This window comes from Polypterus senegalus, chromosome 4 (genome assembly GCF_016835505.1).
Source record: "Polypterus senegalus isolate Bchr_013 chromosome 4, ASM1683550v1, whole genome shotgun sequence".
NCBI classification, from domain to species: Eukaryota; Metazoa; Chordata; class Cladistia; order Polypteriformes; family Polypteridae; genus Polypterus; species Polypterus senegalus.
The window spans coordinates 139,081,613-139,101,581 of NC_053157.1; the positions used below are offsets into that span (position 1 = coordinate 139,081,613).

General features: G+C 37.4%; 1 protein-coding gene across 11 annotated transcripts in view; it reads left to right on the forward strand.

Annotated features, from left to right (window-relative positions):
* LOC120527673 (LIM and calponin homology domains-containing protein 1-like) overlaps positions 1-14,416 on the forward strand; it is a 332,902-nt gene extending 318,486 nt beyond the window's left edge. For 10 of the 11 annotated variants that reach the window (XM_039751356.1, XM_039751350.1, XM_039751351.1 and 7 more), the window contains 6 exons: positions 193-308; positions 5,263-5,377; positions 7,154-7,237; positions 10,182-10,293; positions 11,296-11,398; positions 13,729-14,416. In XM_039751356.1, coding sequence (XP_039607290.1) covers positions 193-308; positions 5,263-5,377; positions 7,154-7,237; positions 10,182-10,293; positions 11,296-11,398; positions 13,729-13,754 — 556 coding nt within the window. In that variant the 3' untranslated portion in view covers positions 13,755-14,416. The remainder of the gene's footprint in view (positions 1-192; positions 309-5,262; positions 5,378-7,153; positions 7,238-10,181; positions 10,294-11,295; positions 11,399-13,728) is intronic. The other variant, XM_039751353.1, reaches the window with a different exon arrangement.
* The last annotated feature ends 5,553 nt before the right edge of the window (positions 14,417-19,969 follow it).

Below are 19,969 nucleotides of genomic sequence, written 5' to 3' on the forward strand. Positions count from 1 at the left end.
TTGCCACAGCTACCAGTATAAAATGATAAGTAGGCATTACTGTAGATTTTCCTTATATTCTTGCAAAGCATTTGTAAAGATTCAAGATATTTATATTCTGCTGTTTTGTGCTTCACAATAAATATATAGATGCACAATTCAGAAACTATTTACAGATACTAAAATATTTATATTCTTCTCTTTATTTAACAGTCTGCACACTCAAAATATAATTAATACAAATACTGTTGTCTATAGCCCACAAAACTGCAAAAGGCCTTTAACAGACCATAGTCAACAAGCCACATCTGAGCTTCATTTCACTCATGGTAAGAAGTTTTATTTATTTGTTTGTTTTTTGTTAATGGTGTTTTTTCATTACTAACTTGATAATCACAATTTACAGTAATGTTGCCATGAAATGTTAAAGTCAATTAGTTAGAGAAAACTGATTTTTGTCTGCATGTATGTGTGTTTAAAATTTAAAAATTGTCCAAGTATGCATTGACAATGCATTTGAATATGACCATTATGACCTAAAGTTATAGAATTGCATTTTGTCTGACAAACCTGCTCAAGGTGAGAAGCACTGAGGAGTAAACGACTATGCTGGCATGATAGCATGGTAAGCAGAACATGAGGCCATGAATATTTCACACTTTGATCATCTTTAGTTGTTGTTAAAGCTGATACTTGAAAACAGTTTAATATTGATAATAACTTTTAATTATATATAATGCATTAATGAAGCAAGGAGTTAAATTAAAGGCAAAACTGTAACTTCAGTATAAGCATCAACCAGGTTTTTAGTGAGTGTTCAAATTTCTGTTCTAGTGAAACACAGCTTTGCCCATAAATAAGTACCATCAAATTTTCAATATGTTGAAACTTTGATTTTTTTTATTTTGATTAAATTTGCAAGGTGAAAATAAATGTGGGTAATTCCTTTCCTTTCTGAAGTATGCTGTGTCACTTGGATTACATACAGTAAATAATTATTTTACTGTCTGTCTGATGGTTTAGTTTGTTCATTTGCCAAGCACAGTCTTTCACCAAAGCACTCCGCTTCGCACCTCTCTTCTTAATGGTCTTCTGAGGTACTTGTTAACAATTAAATGGTGTACCATCCCGTTGGCCCCATGCAGGAACTTTGCTGCTACCATTGAAACTCCTTCGTCTGGCAGTTCTCTGTGTGACATAAAGTAATCTTGCCCTGTACGATTTCTTGCCAGCCATGTGTCCCACACAATTAATACTTTCTGTAACATACAGAAAAAATCATTAATTACAGTTTACAATAGAAATTAAATGTGAATCAAGCACGAAACGTTTAAACCTGCTTACAACTCTGTATCCTCCTTCTGTCATATGGTATTTTTCTGTCTACTTTGGCACATTCTACTTTATCTTAAAGCAGCTATCAGTTAATTTTTTTGGGCCATGGAAAATGTGGCAAATGGATTGTCTGAACCCCAAAAAGTTAATTCATTTTTACCAGTCTTGCTGACCACATGCAAACTGGCATTGAAATAAGTGTGCAGTTTTGATTTGCATGCTTTTGTCTTTGTTAATTTACATCACCTAATGGTAGGAACCCTCAGCAATTAAAATGACCAACTCATTATGTAATTGTATTCAATTAATGTATTCTATTGCCTAATATTTTGTTGCTGTCTACTTTTTAGCTAATTAACTTTATAGTTTAACTGTAGTTATTACTGTTTATGAAAAGCAAAAAACAATAGTACACAGTTCTTGCTGGTGAAATATTTAACAATCAAAATGGAAATGCATGTTTTCTCACATGCTTTATTCTATTAGATCATTTCCGGCGCCGCATCCGAGTGGCAGCCTTTCGAGCAGCTCCGTATACGACTTTATCTTTTTACCTTTTTATCTCTATTTTTCTCTATTTCACTGATCACTTCTACCACTTTCTTTTATGTGGAATTGCTCCCTGGACACTTTTACACATTTTTACTATTTTACTATTTGACATGGATTTTACACTCCGAGAATCGCCTATTCAAGAAGTCAGCTTAACGCACTGAGAAGAAATGCTTATGCCGGTGTGGTTCCTTATTTACCTGACGAGGTAAGAAGACGATATCGGGCAGCCGAGCGGCAAAAGATAAAAATAAGATTAAATCGAGACAACTTGAGAGAAAATGGCGTTATAAACCGTCGGTGCCTTCTGTGATCCTGGGAAATGTAAACTCACTACCAAATAAGATCGACCAACTGGCTGTGCTGGTGAAAAATGTCAGAAACTACAGAGAATGCAGCTTGCTGTGTTTTAGTGAAACGTGGCTAACGTCTATCATCCCAGATGCTAACGTGGAGCTACCCGGGTTTAGCACAGTTAGAGCGGACAGAGACGCAAGTACCTGTGGAAAGAAGAAAGGAGGAGGACTCGCTCTCTATGTCAATACAAAGTGGTGCAACTCAGGACATGTAAACGTTAAAATCTCCACTTGCTGCAGGGACATCGAACTGTTGGCTGTAAGTCCGCGCCCCTATTACTTGCCCAGAGAGTTTGGACACGTGATTGCTGTTATTGTTTACATCCCCTCAAGCGAACGGAGATGGCGAGTGACATCATCCATTCCGCAGTTGCTAAGTTACAAACGCAGCACCCTGAGGCACTTGTGCTAATCGCTGGAGACTTTAACCATGTAACGCTGTACAAAACATTACCTGCCTTCTCCCAGTATGTGGATTGTAACACTCGGGGAAACAGGACTATCGACCTACTGTATGCAAACGTTAAAGACGCATACAGCACCACCCTGCTGCCTGCGCTTGGGAAAGCAGATCATAACCTGGTTCTGCTTCAGCCTCAATACAAACCAAGAGTGAGGGCGCTACCTACAACTACACGCTCATTCAGGAAGTGGTCCCCTGAGGCAGAGCAGGCTCTGAGAGACTGCTTTGGAACTACAGACTGGGATATATTGCTGGGTCACATAGTGAGAACATTGAAGAGGCTGTTGAATGCACAACTGATTACATCAACTTCTGTATGGACATTGTAGTTCCAGTAAGAACAGTATGCTGCTATGCTAACAACAAGCCATGGATTACAAGTGACATCAAGGGCCTTTTGAACCAGAAGAAAAGGGCTTTTAAAGGTGGTGATAAGCATGAGCTGAAGTGCGTGCAGAAGGAACTCGAGTCCAGCTCAGGGCGAAAGAGCAGTACAGGAGAAAGCTGGAGCAGAAGTTGCAGAACAACAGCATGAAGGAAGTGTGGGATGGGATGAAGATTATCACTGGCTGCAGCTCAAGCGGGTGCCGCATCGAGACAGGCGTGGAGAGAGCAAACCAAATGAACAACTTCTTTAATAGGTTTGATCACAGTAACCCACTCTCACCTCGAGTACTGCATCCTCCAACCATCCTTCTGCTGATACCAGCATAGGTGAGACATCCCCACCCACAATTACAGCAGCCCAGGTGAGCAGAGAGCTGAAAAGACTTTGTGCCAGCAAAGCAGCGGGTCCAGATGGTGTATCGCCACGATTGCTGAAGGCCTGTGCGTTGGAACTGGGGAGTCCTCTACAGCGCATCTTCAACCTGAGCCTGGAACAGGGAGAGTCCCAAGGCTTTGGAAAACATCTTGTATCACTCCTGTCCCAAAGGTATCACGTCCTAGTGAGCTGAATGACTTCCGGCCTGTTGCTCTGACGTCACATCTGATGAAGACCATGGAGCGGCTGCTGCTTCACCACCTGAGGCCACAGGTCCGCCACGCCCTCGACCCTCTGCAGTTCGCATACCAGGAGAAGGTGGGAGCGGAGGATGCCATCATCTATATGCTTCATCGATCCCTCTCCCACCTGGACAGAGGCAGTGGTGCTGTAAGAATTATGTTTTGGACTTCTCTAGCGCCTTCAACACCATCCAACCTCTGCTCCTTAGGGATAAGCTGACTGAGATGGGAGTAGATTCACACCTGTGGCATGGATTGTGGACTATCTTACAGACAGACCTCAATATGTGCGTCTTGGGAACTGCAGGTCTGACATTGTGTTCAGCAATACAGGGGCCGCGGGGACTGTACTTTCTCGGTCCTGTTCAATCTATATACATCAGACTTCCAATATGACTCGAGTCCTGCCACGTGCAAAAGTTCGCTGATGACACTGCTATTGTGGGCTGCATCAGAGTGGGCAGGAGGAGGAGTACAGAAAGTTAATCAAAGACTTTGTTAAATGGTGCGACTCAAACCACTTACACCTTAACACCAGCAAGACCAAGGAGCTGGTGGTGGATTTTAGGAGGCCCAGGCCCCTCATGGACCCTGTGATCATCAGAGGTGACTGTGTGCAGAGGGTGCAGACCTATAAATATCTGGGAGTGCAGCTGGATGACAAATTGGACTGGACTGCCAATACTGATGCTCTATGTAAGAAAGGTCAGAGCAGACTATACTTTCTGAGAAGGTTGGCATCCTTCAACATCTGCAGTAAGATGCTGCAGATGTTCTACCAGACGGTTGTGGCGAGTGCCCTCTTCTACGGTGGTGTGCAGGGGTGGCATCATAAAGATGAAAGACGCCTCACGCCTGGACAAACTTGTTAAGAAGGCAGGCTCCATTGTAGGATTAAAGTTGGACAGTTTAACATCTGTGGCAGAGCGACGGGCACTAAGCAAACTCCTGTCAATCATGAAGAATCCACTGCATCCACTTAACAGGATCATCTCCAGGCAGAGGAGTAGCTTCAGTGACAGACTTTTGTCACTGTCCTGTTCCACTGACAGACTGAGGAGATCGTTCCTCCCCACACTATGCGCCTCTTCAATTCCACCGGGAGTAAATGCTAACATTAATTTTATTTTAATTCTTTTCATTTTTATTACTGTTTAATTTAATATTGTTTCTTTGTATCAGTATACTGCTGCTGGATTATGTGAATTTCCCCTTGGGATTAATAAAGTATCTATCTATCTATCTATCTATTTCCTCAAACTGAAATAATCTGAAAGCAAAAACTTGAAAAGTAGGAATTTGCATTAATTCATACTTTCAGAAGTGGCCTAGTGTAACACTCTGCTAATTTTAGTACTTAAACTTATTTAACATTGGCTTTTGCTACCATCCAATAGGGTTTATCAATAGTTATTATTATGATTGTCAATGTGAAAATTCTGTAAACATAAGTGATGATCTTTTTGGTTTTGAATAGGTATTGAATTCTGATTGCCGGAATAGAATAAAGTAAAATGCAACTTTTTTTTTTTTTTCCCTCCATCTATTTATAACAATATCTTGGAATTACAGATGGATCTTGGAATAACAAACAGCCTCTAATAAAAGAAGAGGATGATTTGTGGAAGAAGACTGCATCTTTGGACCGAAACTGGAATCCACAGTCTGTGATGGATGGAATGAAAAGGTCTGTAGAGCAATATGTTGGCTCTTGGTGGTCTTGTTTGAAATTGCTCCATGGCGGTGCCTTACTTTGGATAAGATGGAAGAATTAATTGAGATATATATAAGCTGATATACATGGGTGACATGCCTCCTTGCAACTCTTGTGCTTTATGTGGGAATTGTATTACTTCATTCTACCATTTGTGTGTTCGATCATCTATATATATTTACTACTAGCCGATGCCCGCCGTAGCATACAGCGGTTTAAGAATAGGAATGGAAAACGGTGAGAAAGGAATTCAGAAATCAAGAAGAAATAAATACTTCTTGAAAGACACAGTGTGGATGTTGAATTTCCGGTCAAGCAGGATTACATGTAAAAGTGAAAATAAATAAGTCAGCCTTTCCGAATTTACGTACTATGGCCATGGCATCCTGATAGTTTTGTTGCATGTATCTTGGACTTCTTGGAAATGTGGACAGTAATATGGTCATTTTGCCTACATGAACGTTATTTTCAGCATTTGCTTGCAGTGCGTTTGATAGTTCAACGTGCAGATCTTGTTGATGTAATTTGAGGTAGTTGAGACGTGCGCCCTCTGTTTTAACATACGCATCTACGACGTACTGTTCGAATAGCCGCTGGAGTTCAAAATACTAAAAGTATTTCTCATTACTAATCTGTACGTGTAAAATTGGCATTGAGTAAGACTTATTCTCTTGGCGGTTCTTTTATCGGGAACATGTTGTAAATCTTTGTGCTAGCCAATGTCTCCGTAAGGGAATAAAAGTGGGTAAACCATAGTATCGCAATTCATATTGAGCGTGGAAATCTGTTTACAGGAGTTGCCTATGGGATAGATGCAAATGTCCCTTTCGGCAGGCATTTCGCCATCTTCTCTGACGAAAATCGCTGCAACATCGGTGTGACGTGGGGGCATTGTATCGTCGTAAATCCTGCAATAGGGGTTTCCTTGAAAACCATTCGTACAGATGCTGCTGGATTGGACTGAGCGATTTCATGCATGTGTTTGTATGATTTAGCGAAGGGGTTGATGGTTCTGAGCCTGGAATCTAGCTGGAGAAGTACATTTTCGCTGCATGCAGAATTTGTTTTATTTTGTTAGCGTATTTTAGTAGCTTACTCTGTGTCAAAAACATACAACTGTCCATATCCTGGAGAGGTAGAAGTGTTAGCGTATAGTGGAGAGATTTGGTGATAAATTTGCCCGTGTGTTTTAAAAAAGTATGGTCCGTGGCCAGGAGGTTGAGTTATCTGTGCACCCATGGAAGCAAACGCTAGAGAAGATTTGTATTCTCAAATGTGTTCACGATAATTTTTAGCTTCTGATGTTTGCTGTGTAAGAAGCTGTTGTTAAGACACAGATGGCTCCAGCAAAGGTGGTAAAGCCACTTTACCGTTGTGGCAGCACCTTGAGTACTTGTTGGATGTATTACGCTCAGCAGGCCAGTATAATGCATGACATGGAAGACGAAGAATAGGAATCGAGAAATGCCGTGTCAGCTGCGTGTGGGCGGGGACCGATTTTGAAATGGAAGCCGGACGAACCAGAAGACAAATGTATATAAGAGATGTTGAAGATGTCCTCTTAGTCTAAGTCCTCTCTCATGACAACAATTGCACTTCATTACATACTGCAATTACTTGTTAAATTATAATATACAACATTTGATAATGTATCTCATTTTAAAGAATGCTGAAATATGATTTGTCCTTTTCATCTTAATTTACAATTAAAATAAATATTAAACAAACACCTTTCTTCCCTCATTCTAGGTCTGGGTCATATGAAAATATTGCGTCAAATCCATCAAAATCATCTCCATGTTCATCTAATCTACAAAATCAGTCTCCCAACAGGTACAGAGGTCTATGCAGTGGTTCAGTTAACTTACTACTGTAAAGCTACACCTCAATTTTCATTTGGTTAAAATCTCATATACTGTATATGATAAGTTGGTAGTAAGTAGAGAATGGGGGCATGCAAGAATGGTGGGCATGAGAGAAGAGCAATTCAGTTCATCAAAGTGTGTAGTTAGCTAGTAGTTTTGTGGTGCCATTACCTGATCCAGGTACATTTAAAAACAGTTTTCACGGTTTTAATTTCAACTACATGACATGGTCACTTCATTCAAATTCTCAGGACACTACAAAGTGATAAATGTTTACATGATGAAGTGCTTCTTAAATGTACTTCCCCTCAATTTCCCTTTAATTTACTACTTAACTGAAAGAATTCTGACAACTCAATTTTATCAATGCCTTTGAGAATGTAATGTGAAAAATATTAATTCTCGGTGTTCCAAAGTTAGACATATATTTTATTTGGGGCAAGCACTTGGTTGTGCTTCTGTTTCCAGTTTCCGGAGCTGCTACATGTTTTTGTAGTGTGGTGAAGTGAAATGCACAGTACCTCTGATGTAGTCTCATCATTGCATTATAGAGTTTAAGAACAAGGCCCCTTGATTTAATCTCAATGGTTTTTACACTGCCTGGATGTTGAGAATGTTGCATCAGACTAAACCCATAAATCCCTCCTTTAGGTGTGTGTCATCCATCTTGTACTGTATTTGCAATTAATGATGTTTTTCGTCAAAATGTAACCATTCTTTATCATCCACAACCTTATTAAGAATTCAAGTATGATGTATTGGTCTGTAATTATTGCTATACATTTTGTAACACTTCTTGTGAATGGGCATAAGCAACTTTCCTGTCATAACTTTTTGTTGGAATATGATATGGGTTTACAAATAATGCCTTATTTCATTTAGTGCTGCTTGAATAAAATTCCATCAGATCAGGAGTTAATTAGTCTTTACTGCACCAAGTGCCTATAGCAGGAATGCTCACCTTTAAACAGTGAACTTGTTTTTCCTTTTCCTGAACCATTCGATTTTTTTTTTAATACTTGGATCAAATATATATATACTGTTTAATGTCTTTTTGCTTCTCAAGTTATTTTTTAGGTTTGTGTTGTCAGTCCTAAATAAAGATTGAGAGGATAGTTTTGAGGAGGAGGGCTAATCTAAAACAAAAAATAATGCAGCAATTATAACGTGAAATTATCCATTACAGTTAGGCAAGAATGGGGAGCTTTGTTTACTCCTATGTTGTTACACTGTACTGTATCTAGTCACTTGACATGAACAAGACAACGTTTGCCTTTCTTTGAATAATTACACCAGAAACATTATAATTGTGGTACAGTCAGACCTTGTCTTTACTTTGGGAAATGGGTAGTCCATATCAAGTAGTAGATGGTTCCTTACATATTTTAGACATTTACAGGTTGCCATATTACCAGATACTGGTGTGATTCTGTAAAACAATTAGCTGTTATTCTCTTGCACATCAAAATCAATGATGTTGGTAATTATGAAATTCCTGAACAGCTAATGCTTGTGTAGTAGAAAATTAGGTATAAGAGCAGGAAAGAGTTAAGTTGGTTGGAATCTGGTGACATTTTGTCATATTGCAGAGAAAAGACTACTTGATGACATCAGTGTTAAGCAAGTAAGAACTGTTTGTCCATGGCACGGGTGTCAAACTCCAGTCCTGGAGGGCCGCAGTGGCTACAGGTTTTCATTCCATTATCTTTTTCATTAGTCACCAGTTTTGGCTGCTAATTAACTTCTTTTGCCTTAGTTTAAATTAACTTGTATGGATTGTAATAAAATTAATAAAAATAAATTAATTAATTAATTAACTTGACTCCGGCTCCTTAGTTGTCTCTTTTTCCTTTATTAGCAGCCAAACAATAATGAGACGCAAAACAAGACGCCACATGACCAGCTAACCTGCGCCCCTCACACAATATCTGGAAATAAAGAAAAGTGATGGCTGGAGTTTAGAAATCCCAGTTTAGCTGGTCATCTGTTGGCTTGTTTCATATCAAGTTTCTGTTTGGCTGTCATTTAATGATGAATGGAATCAATTCAGAGGATTGAATCCTTAATAACAGGGCTATTAAAATGGAAGGGAAAAGGAGTTAATTAGCAGTGAAAACTGTGTCACTGATTAGGAAAAGGGTTAGGATGAAAATCTACAGCCACTGCAGCCCTCCAGGCCCTGAGTTCGACACCCCTGACCCATGGTGAGACCCTTTTGCGGGTAGGCTCTGATCAAGGATTAATTTACTTTTCTTGTTACCTAATTTTAACTTGGCTTTCTTTTTGTTAATAGTGTGGAAGAGATGCTGCTGTCTAACCAATATGTGTGTCTGCAGTAGGGAAAGTGATAATACTGCACTGGGCCCGAGGGCATTTCATTGTATTCGTTTGCTGTAGTTCTTCCTGGTATTGATGATAAAACATGGAATGCAACAGTTTATGCCTTTCAGATTTAAGTAAAAAAGAAATTACCATGTCTCAAAAGGAAAGGCTTCAGTTCAATTTTGTCATCCTTGTTTTTACTTTGAGAATGTGGCAGCACAACTCGGTTAGTATCATATGAAATATTTGGGAAATAACAAATATACAGTATGCACCTCACCTATATTTCTTGTGTATTGAATATTGCTTCATGTACTATGCCGATTTTGCATTTTTTTTTGTGTGTGTGTGCAGCCAAGCAGCATTCATTTTCATTTAGGTTGGAACATTCTGTTTCAGCAAAGACCTTTCCAAATATGAATAAAGAAGTTATACTGGGTACTTTTACATTTTTAATACTTTATGTATTATTATTTTATTCATTATGTATATTTTAATTTATTCAACCCACTAAACCTGTGCTCTGTAACAGAAACATAAGTCAAATAAGTTAAATCAACAGTTGCTGACCCTGGACTATTTTTCCCTAGTAGGTCTGTCAGTGGAAAAAAGTTGTGTTCAAGTTGTGGGCATCCACTTGGTAAAGGAGCTGCAATGATAATTGAAACGTTGAGCCTGTACTTTCACATTCATTGCTTCAAGGTTAGTGTGCTTAAGCTAAGAAGCTCATATTATACAGATATTTCAAAAATGTAATGATGTTTCCAATTCTTCAGTATGGTATCTTGATTCAATATGCATTATTAAATTGGAAATGCAATCTGTAAATGTTGTTATTTTACATGGGGAAATTTTTTTAATTTCTTTTTATTTGGAATTGTAAGTATCATTAATTTTTGGTAACCATGTTGGCACAATTCTTAGGCCTGCTGCTTCATAACATATAGAGTCTTGGTGGTTTAGTTTCCAACCTTGTCACTTACTATTTACAGTTGGCACATTCACATTATGTCCTTCTGGATTTCCATCAACATCACAAGATTATGCAAGTTAGTTTGACTGGCAACTGTTAACTTACCTAGTGTCAAAAATGTGAGCAGACTCACAGCAGTTATATTGTCCCTATCCTTTCCCTGATGCTGCTAGGATGGGCTTTGACTTTTTGTGAGCCTGTTGTGGACTAAGTGAGTTCAGAAATTGAATGGGCACTAGAACAGGACTATAGGTCACAAACATTTTAAACGCCAAGTCTTACATTGTGTGCAAAGTCAAAAAGTTAAAATATCTCATAATAAAATTGTAAATTCCTACAATTAGTGTTGTTCTACCTCAGCTTCTGATATTTTTGTATAAAATGGATGTGCCTTATTTGTTGGCATTACTATTGTTTTACTTAATATTCCTGTGTATTTCTTTTTTTCAGTTCATTTCAAAAGTCAGTCAGTCATTATCCAACCCGCTATATCCTAACACAGGGTCACGGGGGTCTGCTGGAGCCATTTCCAGCCAACCGCAGGGCATATGCGCGCACACAAACACACACCAAGCTGGTTTAACACGCAGACACAGGAAGACCATGCATGGAGGACGCAGGAAGCGAACCCAGGTCTCCATACTGCGAGGCAGCCGCGCTACCCATACGCCACCATGCCACCCCGTTTCAAATGTAATTTTTATTTTTCTAATTCTGTATTCTCTTTGTAGTGTGGAATTTGTAAAGGTCAGTTGGGCGACACCACCACCGGAACAGATGTGCGAATCCGCAATGGACTTCTCAACTGTCAAGACTGCTACATTCGATCCCGAAGTGAGTACCCCCAGTACGTGATAATGCCAGACTGTAGCTTTTAATGTGCCACTAGAGTTTTTATTTTTAGTTTGTTGCATTTATATTTATTTTATTATATATTGAAGCCTTCATTCAAACCTACTTCAATTACATGAAAATGGTTAAAAGGGGAGAACAGTACGAGGACTTTCTTTTCCTTTTTAGTGGGGTGTCCTGGCAAAATTTTATGCAATGAATGTAAGTGAAATCAGTTCTGCTCTCTGAACCTACAACTTGTGAACAGAACGTGAATAGAAACCCACATTTGACAAAATACAATTAGCATTTTCAGTTAATAATACAGGATTTAGCAAGGAATATTGTCCTGAAGACTGTTTAATTAAAATTGTGATATTTGGACAACAGTAATATTTTAAAACAGCAAAATGATTGAGGTGTTGCAGTCAGTTTTGTTGCTAAATATGTACGTAAGATGCTCATCAATGATGAACCTTGAGTTCATCAGGTTACAAAATTTGGCAACTGGCTTTTTAAAGTTTCCAACTTGTGAACTTACAGTATTGCCGGATTTATTGCCCGTGGTTTGCACTGTGGTTAAACGAGCACTGCTATGGCTTGTAGCACCAGCCATTTGTTATTGTTGATTAGTTCAGTGGTTCTTAAACTGTGGGGTGGGCCCCCCTAGTGGGATGCAAAGTAACAAAAAGGGGGGCACGAAGATGTGGAAAAAAAGAAAACAAGAATCAAAAATATGAAAAATCCATCTATTGAAAGCAAAACAAATCAACTTAAACTACAATCTGATACTAGAAAAATAAAGTTAGATAAATGTCTATAAAAGTTAAGTAGGTATAATAAAATATGCATCTATGATATATCATTAATTTAAAAAAAAACAAATTGGTATTAGTGGGCTTCTTTCAAAAAAACAGGTTGGCGCGATTAAAACTGTTATGAAAACTTGGGTCGCAAATACTTAAAGGTTGAGAAACGCTGGATTAGTTCAGTGTTTGTGGGAAGTGACTCATCCAAGCAGTTTACCATTTTTGAAGTAAGAGTGTGGTGTCCATTACCTTTTGGCTGTCTCTTTGTATGTCTTTAGTTTCCTTCACATTTACCTGAAAAAAGTTATCACTCTTGTTATGACACTTTATGTAATCATTGCTCATGTATTTTGTTGCAGTCTGTTAGTTACCAGGTATTTTTTTTTCCACATATTTTTTTGTGTTACATTAATACATTCTTGATATATATAAATGTATAGAATTGAAACAGTTAACTTTACTATAATCAGTTTGATATCCAAGCAGCAAAATGAAAACCAAAATGTGATACTTTTAAACATGTATATTAAAACAATTAAAAAAAAAAAAAAAAGTTTTTTAATTAGACCAATAGATAATATAAAAAGTGACATGGTGTGTTACCAATTATTTTTTTAATTAATATGTTCTGCTTACCAGTAATCTGGAGGGAAAAATGTAATTTTGTTCTTGCAAGAAGCTTTGTTTTACTTTAAATCATCTGCAGAATATTTACATACAGTACATCCATTCAGATTTCTGAAACATGGTACGCAGCAGTACAATTTTCCTTAAGAAAACAAATTTAGTGCTGGGCGTTGGTTCTAATTACCTTATTTTTATAATAAGTGAAATAAGAAACATATTTATTACATTTGTAACTTAAAACTATCTCTTTGTGATCTCCTTATTTTAATAATTTGACTGGGGTTCTTTATTCTTTATCTTGCTTGTTTTAATGAAATATTGCCAATATAATGATAAAATAAATATCCATGTGTTATCAGGATAGCCTGTGGCTCCCATTTAACCTCAAACAAGATCAAGAAGATATAGAAATATTTGGAAGTAAGGTTGTAATCATCGCTCCTTATTCCGTTAAAAAATGTACTGTTTATTTTCAAACTCCTTCCGTTTTATTTAAGTTGTTCATTATTTATTATTTGGCTAAACTGTAACAATAAGACCAATGAAGAAAAGAAATAAAATTGGTTTTAGTCTGTAAAATATATTTTAGGCATTTTTAAGGCAGATTTAGATCTCTGAGGTATGTAAAGTACTTACAATATAAGTTGTAAAACCCAGCCGTCATTTTGGGGGGAAAAAATAATTTCTCCTTGTTTATTCAGTCTTTGCTATCATCACCATTTTATGATGATATCATTAATATGCTTTTAGCTGTATATAATATTTTTTGCTCTTGTGTTCATATGCTTATAGGAAGATGGTTCAAATGCTTTACCTGGTGAAACAATTATTGAAAATTCCCTAAATATAACCTTGTGATCATCTCTAATATATTTGCCTTTTGTCTTTCCTCATTAGCTACTGGTCAACCCACAACTTTGTGACACAAACCTTCATTGATCCACTGAGAGTCACCAAGATGACAAAGTGCTTCCCAGACAATCATCTGAAACAACATCCATCCATGAACTTGTATTTTCAAAAGTACAGTGTTCAAGTGTCTGTATGTGTATAATTACTGACCACTCATACAGAGGCCAGGGGCTATATGTTATGTATGTATGTATGTATGTATTTTTCCTCATAATACATTTGAGTGGAAAAAATACAGTTTTCAAGGTAATGCTGAACATTGTCTTTTTCACAAATTCAGCTTATGTAATAGATATACTTTATAACAAGTAAGCAGTGTTTGTTTTTCCATGTAATTAACAATTCTTATAATATTGGGACTAAAATTTGTAACAATAACACTAATGGGCAAAATGTTAATTTAAACAAAAGCATAGTCTTAAAGTTGTGAGCATTGCTAAATATTTTTTAAAAGTGAATGTAATGTCAATCCGAGCATCTTGTCACACTTTTCTTCTAGTTCACCATTTTGTACAAAATAAGACTTTATAAATGTAATAATGGATAGCTATTTTTTCACATTGAGTGTGGGTGTTGGCGTGTGCCGTTCAGCAGGGCTAAAGAAAAAAGTGAGAAAGTATCCGACGTATGATGTTGAAGCTGATGCTGGAAATTCAACTTGCTGTTGGGTTTTTTTTTTGGTACTCTAACCCAGATGCCCCATTTGAAGCTACAGATCGGTTTTGGAATAAATTAGTCTTGATTTAAAGCAGAATGAAAATCTGACTAAATCAAGTGTGACAAAAAGTGAAGTTAAAATCACAGTTTGCTGCTGTGTCGATTCCTAGAGTTTGTTGCTCATGTGTAAAAGAGACTAACAAGAAAACTTTACCTGTTCAAGTATTTGTCTACACCTGCAGCCTTCATGTCCCTCATTCATTCACGGCTGTATAGTTCTGTTGACTGATCACTTATATTTTGTCTTTATTTTCTCTCACAAGTATTTACTGTTTCAAATATTTGAGCACTTAACAGCTGGAGTGTTTAGTATAACCGCTCAAGGTTTTTCCTTCCTGTTCAATGGAATCCATTTCTGGCTCTTTTCTCTATGGAGACTTCGTTGGAAATGAATAGAGAAGAGAAGCTCAGTCTTGATGCAGTACTCCAGCTTTATCGTTACCCATGACAGACCTGTTTTGATTTAAGCAATAGTTTTCTAAATATTGATAAGTTAGCAATAATTTATTTGAACAGTTATAATATAATGCATGCTAGCAACATGCTCATGCAGTATTTTTCCTCATGTTGTTTTGTGTGTCTAAGTATGGGTGCATGCGTGAGTGAATATTGTATAAACTTTATTTCAATTTTTTTTTCCTTTTACATAATAATAAAACTTGATTGCATTTAACTTGTGCCTTAGAGAAATGCAGGATATTGCACACTTTGTGGAATGTTGGATGGTGAAAATCCAAAGATGAGAGCTCTGATCCATCATTCAGTTGCAAATACTCCAGAGCTGAAGGAATTCAGAGAAAAAAAAGCATGGGGTAGATAAATGAGGGCAATAGAGTGATAAATTAGGCTACCCTGACTTTTTTCTTCTTCTTCTTGACTGTCTAACTTAAGGACAGTTTCGTAAATTGCATGTTTTTTTTTTTTTTCTTTTCGTGCATATTGTTTGTAACTATCATACATCTACATACACATATGTGAACAATTCTTTTACTATGTGCTGCTTGCTGTTGTATGGGAATAGCATACTTTTTTGGTTCTAGCATTTTTTTCTTTTTAATTTTTGGTTGTGTTTAATAATTGATATACATTTTATATATATGTATATATAAAATTTTTATATATATATAAAATTTTATATATATTATATATATATATATTTTTCATGCCTGCATGTATAAACTTATTTTTTTAACAAGCATTCTATAATCAAATATAATTCATTCAGTTAATTCATAAGGTAAAAACATGCAGAAGTTCCAGCTGCCAAGATAGCACTCCTCTTACTGAGGTGATACTTCTCAGATTCCAGTTAAAATAATTTGTCTGGATCATGCCAAGTTTAAAATATCTTATATGATATATACTTTAAAGATTTTTTGTGTTAAGGTTGCATCATTTTATTATGGCATCCTAGCAATGCTCTCTTATGTTCATCTTATCTTCAGAAACATGCAGTATTCTTAAAGTATAGTATGTTTATTATTATAAACTTTTTGAGGTAGAATAATGCCTTGTGGTCTATTGAGGGAGCCTTGAATAGCAGAACTGATAAGGGAACGTTGTATTGTGGTGTAGTATTGTATGGGGCAAACAATCATGGCAGGGATACTTGTGTTCAGGCTATATTTATTGTAACATTTCTCAAAAAAAAGAATTAAACAAATGTTGAAATGCAATGGCTTTTATAGCAAATGTATTGTTTATAAATAAAATGTGTAAAACCTGCTGTTTTGGTGTTTTTCTAGATCATGGTTATGTCCTTACAGTGATATATTTATTATATTTTCTTATTTTTTACAAAAATATATTCTGTATATTAGAACTTTGGACAAGAAAAGGACATTTAGCCAAAGCATACCAGCCCTGTTTTTTTAATTATTCCAAAATAACATGAGTCTCTTAAGTAAATGCTGTCTGTCACACTACTTCGTAACTTACTCCATGTGTCCCTGGTTCTGTGTGAGAAGAAAAGGTTTCTGATGGTGGAATAAAATATACCTTTATTAACAAGTTCTCATCTGTGTTCCCCAGTCGTTGTTAAAAAACTTAAGGTAATAACTAGGATCCCCCATACTAAATCCTTTCAAAATTTTTAAAACTTCAGTCATTTCTCCCCTCTTAATCTTTATTTGCTCAATAGCTCAAACCTGAAATTAGCCTGGCTGCTCTTCTGTGGGCTTTCTCTAGTGCTGCTATGTTTTTTTTTTTTTGTAATATGGAGAACACAGTACTCCGGGTGAGGCCTCACTAGTGCGTTATATAATTTAAGCATACCCTACCATGACTTGTATTCAGCACATTGTGTTGTATAACCTGACATCTTATTAGCCTTCTTAATGGTTTTGTGTATATAGGATATGTACGAGGGAAGTGTGACAGTGGTGAGGTCTGCAGTAGGAGTGACGACTGCATTCCATTTGGAGATGGGATTACATCAAGCATCAGCTCTGAGCCCTTTCTTATTTGCAATGGTGATGGACAGGTTGACAGACGAGATTAGACAGGAGTCCTCGTGGACTATGATGTTAGCTGATGACATTGTGATCTGTAGTGAGAGTAGGGAGCAGGTTGAGGAGACTCTAGAGAGGTGGAGATATGCTCTAGAGAGGAGAGGAATGAAGATCAGTAGGAACAAGACAGAAAACGTGTGTAAATGAGAAGGAGGTCAGTGGAATGGTGAGGATTCACGGAGTAGAGTTGGCGAAGGTGGATGAGTTTAAATACTTGGGATCAATGGTACAGAGTAATGGGGATTGAGGAAGAGAGATGAAAAAGATCAGGGTGGAATGGGTGGAGAAGAGTGTCAGGCGTAATTTTTGACAGACGGATATCAGCAAGAGGGAAAGGGAAGGTCTACAGGACGGTAGTGAGACCAGCTATGTTATATGGGTTGGAGACGGTGGCACTGACCAGAAAGCAGGAGACCGAGCTGGAGGTGGCAGAGTTAAAGGTGCTAAAATTTGCATTGGGTGTGACAAGGCTGGATAGGATTAGAAATGAGTACATTAGAGGGTGGGAGGGTTGGGAGACAAAGTCAGAAAGACGAGATTGTGTTGGTCTGGACATGTGCAGAAGAGAAATGCTGAGTACTGTATATTGGGAGAAGGATGCGAAGGATAGAGCTGCCAGGAAAGAGAAAAAGAAGGCCTAAGCAAAAGTTTTTGGATGTGGTGAGAGAGGACATGCAGGTGATGCGTGTAACAGAACAAGATGCAGAGGACAGAAAGATATGGAAAGAAGATGATCTGCTGTGGCAACCCCTACAGTGAGCAGCTGAAAGAAGAATGGCTTTTTGTACACTGTCTGCATGGAATTAGCCATGAGTCCACTACAACTCCTAGGCTCCTTGTTGTAAATTGCATTTTCAGGTTTCTGATTTCTTCCTTAACTCCCACATGTAGTACCTCATATTTATTTACTTTAAATTGAGTCTACCGCATATCTGCTCATTCCTGTATTCTGTCCAGTTCCTTCTACAGTGATTCTATGTTATCTGCCATTCTACCTAGTTAAGTACCATTTGCAAACCTAACCAGCTTTTTTATATTCTTATGCAGATTTTTTAAATATTTTTGTTTATTTAAAAAGAGCAGCAGTCCCATCACTTTCAGCATCCCCTAATTCAGCTATAATGTACACTGCCTCAGAAGTACTACATGTGAACACCTTTGTCCTTGTATGTCTGCAATGTCGTTTTTTTATTATTATTATTATTATTATGCTCATTTGTACACACTGCATTCTTGTTATTGTTTTCCTATTATGTTGTTCATGGTATTTATTGCCTTTTCTATTTTCCTTCATGCAGCCAAGTTTTTTGGTATGCCATGGAACATGATGATAAAACTTTAACAGCATCAACAATAAAGAAGCAAGTTTATAATCTACAGAAGAACTGCTGCCTTTCGTGACTTTAAAAATGACACATGAGAAAGTGTACAATAATAGGGGATCTTTCTGTCCTTGTGACTTTTTACTAATTTTTTTCTCTACTTTTACTATATTTACTTTTCTACCTTCCCCATCTTTAACATACACAGCTTGAAAAAGCAAAAGGACAGAGTGCAACCACATTTTCGGTATTTCTAGAACCAGAACCTGATGAGCTTACTATGTTAAAAATGAAAATCCCATAACCCCAATTCCTCCACTACTTTACTTCTATTAAATCATTAAAATCACCTTACCTCAAATTTGAAATTTGTTTAGGATTAAGATTTTACACACTTGTGTTTTAAACATTTAGTTAATATCACATTTATACTCAGATTTTCAAGTAGTTTTATTGAAAATCAAAATGACAAATCTTTGATAAAGTCATCTTGCCTAAAATGATAAGCTTTTCAAAAATCACAACCACTTCTCAAAAGACAAAACCAATGGTGATGGATGGTGGATTACTATTTGTTTTAAGTAGTAGCTCTAATTAAATTTAAATCTAACAAGTGCCCTGGATAAAAACCAAGATCCAGGTCTTTAATGGTCTCTTAGGCACAGTCATCAGCAGTGTGTCTGTCTGTGAAGAAAATGTCAACCTCATCGAGAGGTTTACTTAACTCAGCAGAGATATTCATGTCTTTGGCGACTCTTCTCGTGAAGTCAGTAGACGGACTGGGAGAGCATGGGGGGGTCATGGGGTCAATGGAAAAGGGATGTGTGGTGCTCCTGGTATCTATGCAAAAGGACGAAGGTCCAAGGGCCTCATGTATAAATAGTGCGTATGCAAAACAATGTTGCTTAAGAACGTTTCCACATTCAAATCGCGATGTATAAAACCTAAACTTGGCGTAAAGCCACGCACATTTCCACGGTAGCTCATACCCTGATGTACGCAAGTTTTGCTGTCTGTTTTGGAATCCATTTCTGGAAGGGTTTATCCATTCCTGGGAATTCGAGAATCCCGCATGTCATTCCCAGGCTCCCGGGGATGACACAGTGCATGGGCATCTCACATGTGAACAGTTTTAGAACGACCAAAACTTATTTTTAATAAAACTACTCCAATAAGTTGATACCAATAATAGACTAACTTTATCTAAAAGCAGTTCATGTTGTCATAAAAGTACATGTATCTAGTTAGTTGCGGTAAGAAAAGCGTATAAAGCACAACATGTCAAGCGTGTGGTCGTCCAAGTGCAGAGTACGCCAGCCGCTGAGGAAGCACGCTCTGTCTCCATTGAAGTTGCCGGCACAGTCATCAAATACTGATACACTTGTTTTAAACAACGCCCGCGCTTGCCGTTGCTCTGAAACACCGCCATTTCAGCTTTTACCGATGCATCCAGTTTCTTGTTATAATTCTGTGATGGCAAGTTTCTTGGCACAGATAATGAGGATGCAACAGACTGACACATTGCAATTTCAAGTTGCTGTTCAAAGCTGTTGTCTGACAGACATCAATGAAGTCTGCCCCGTCCTGCCATTCATGAGCTGCAGAGTGCAAACTCCTCCCAGTCCACTGTGCTCAGTCTTAGTTGCCCCATAGGATCATCTTTTTCCATATTACTCT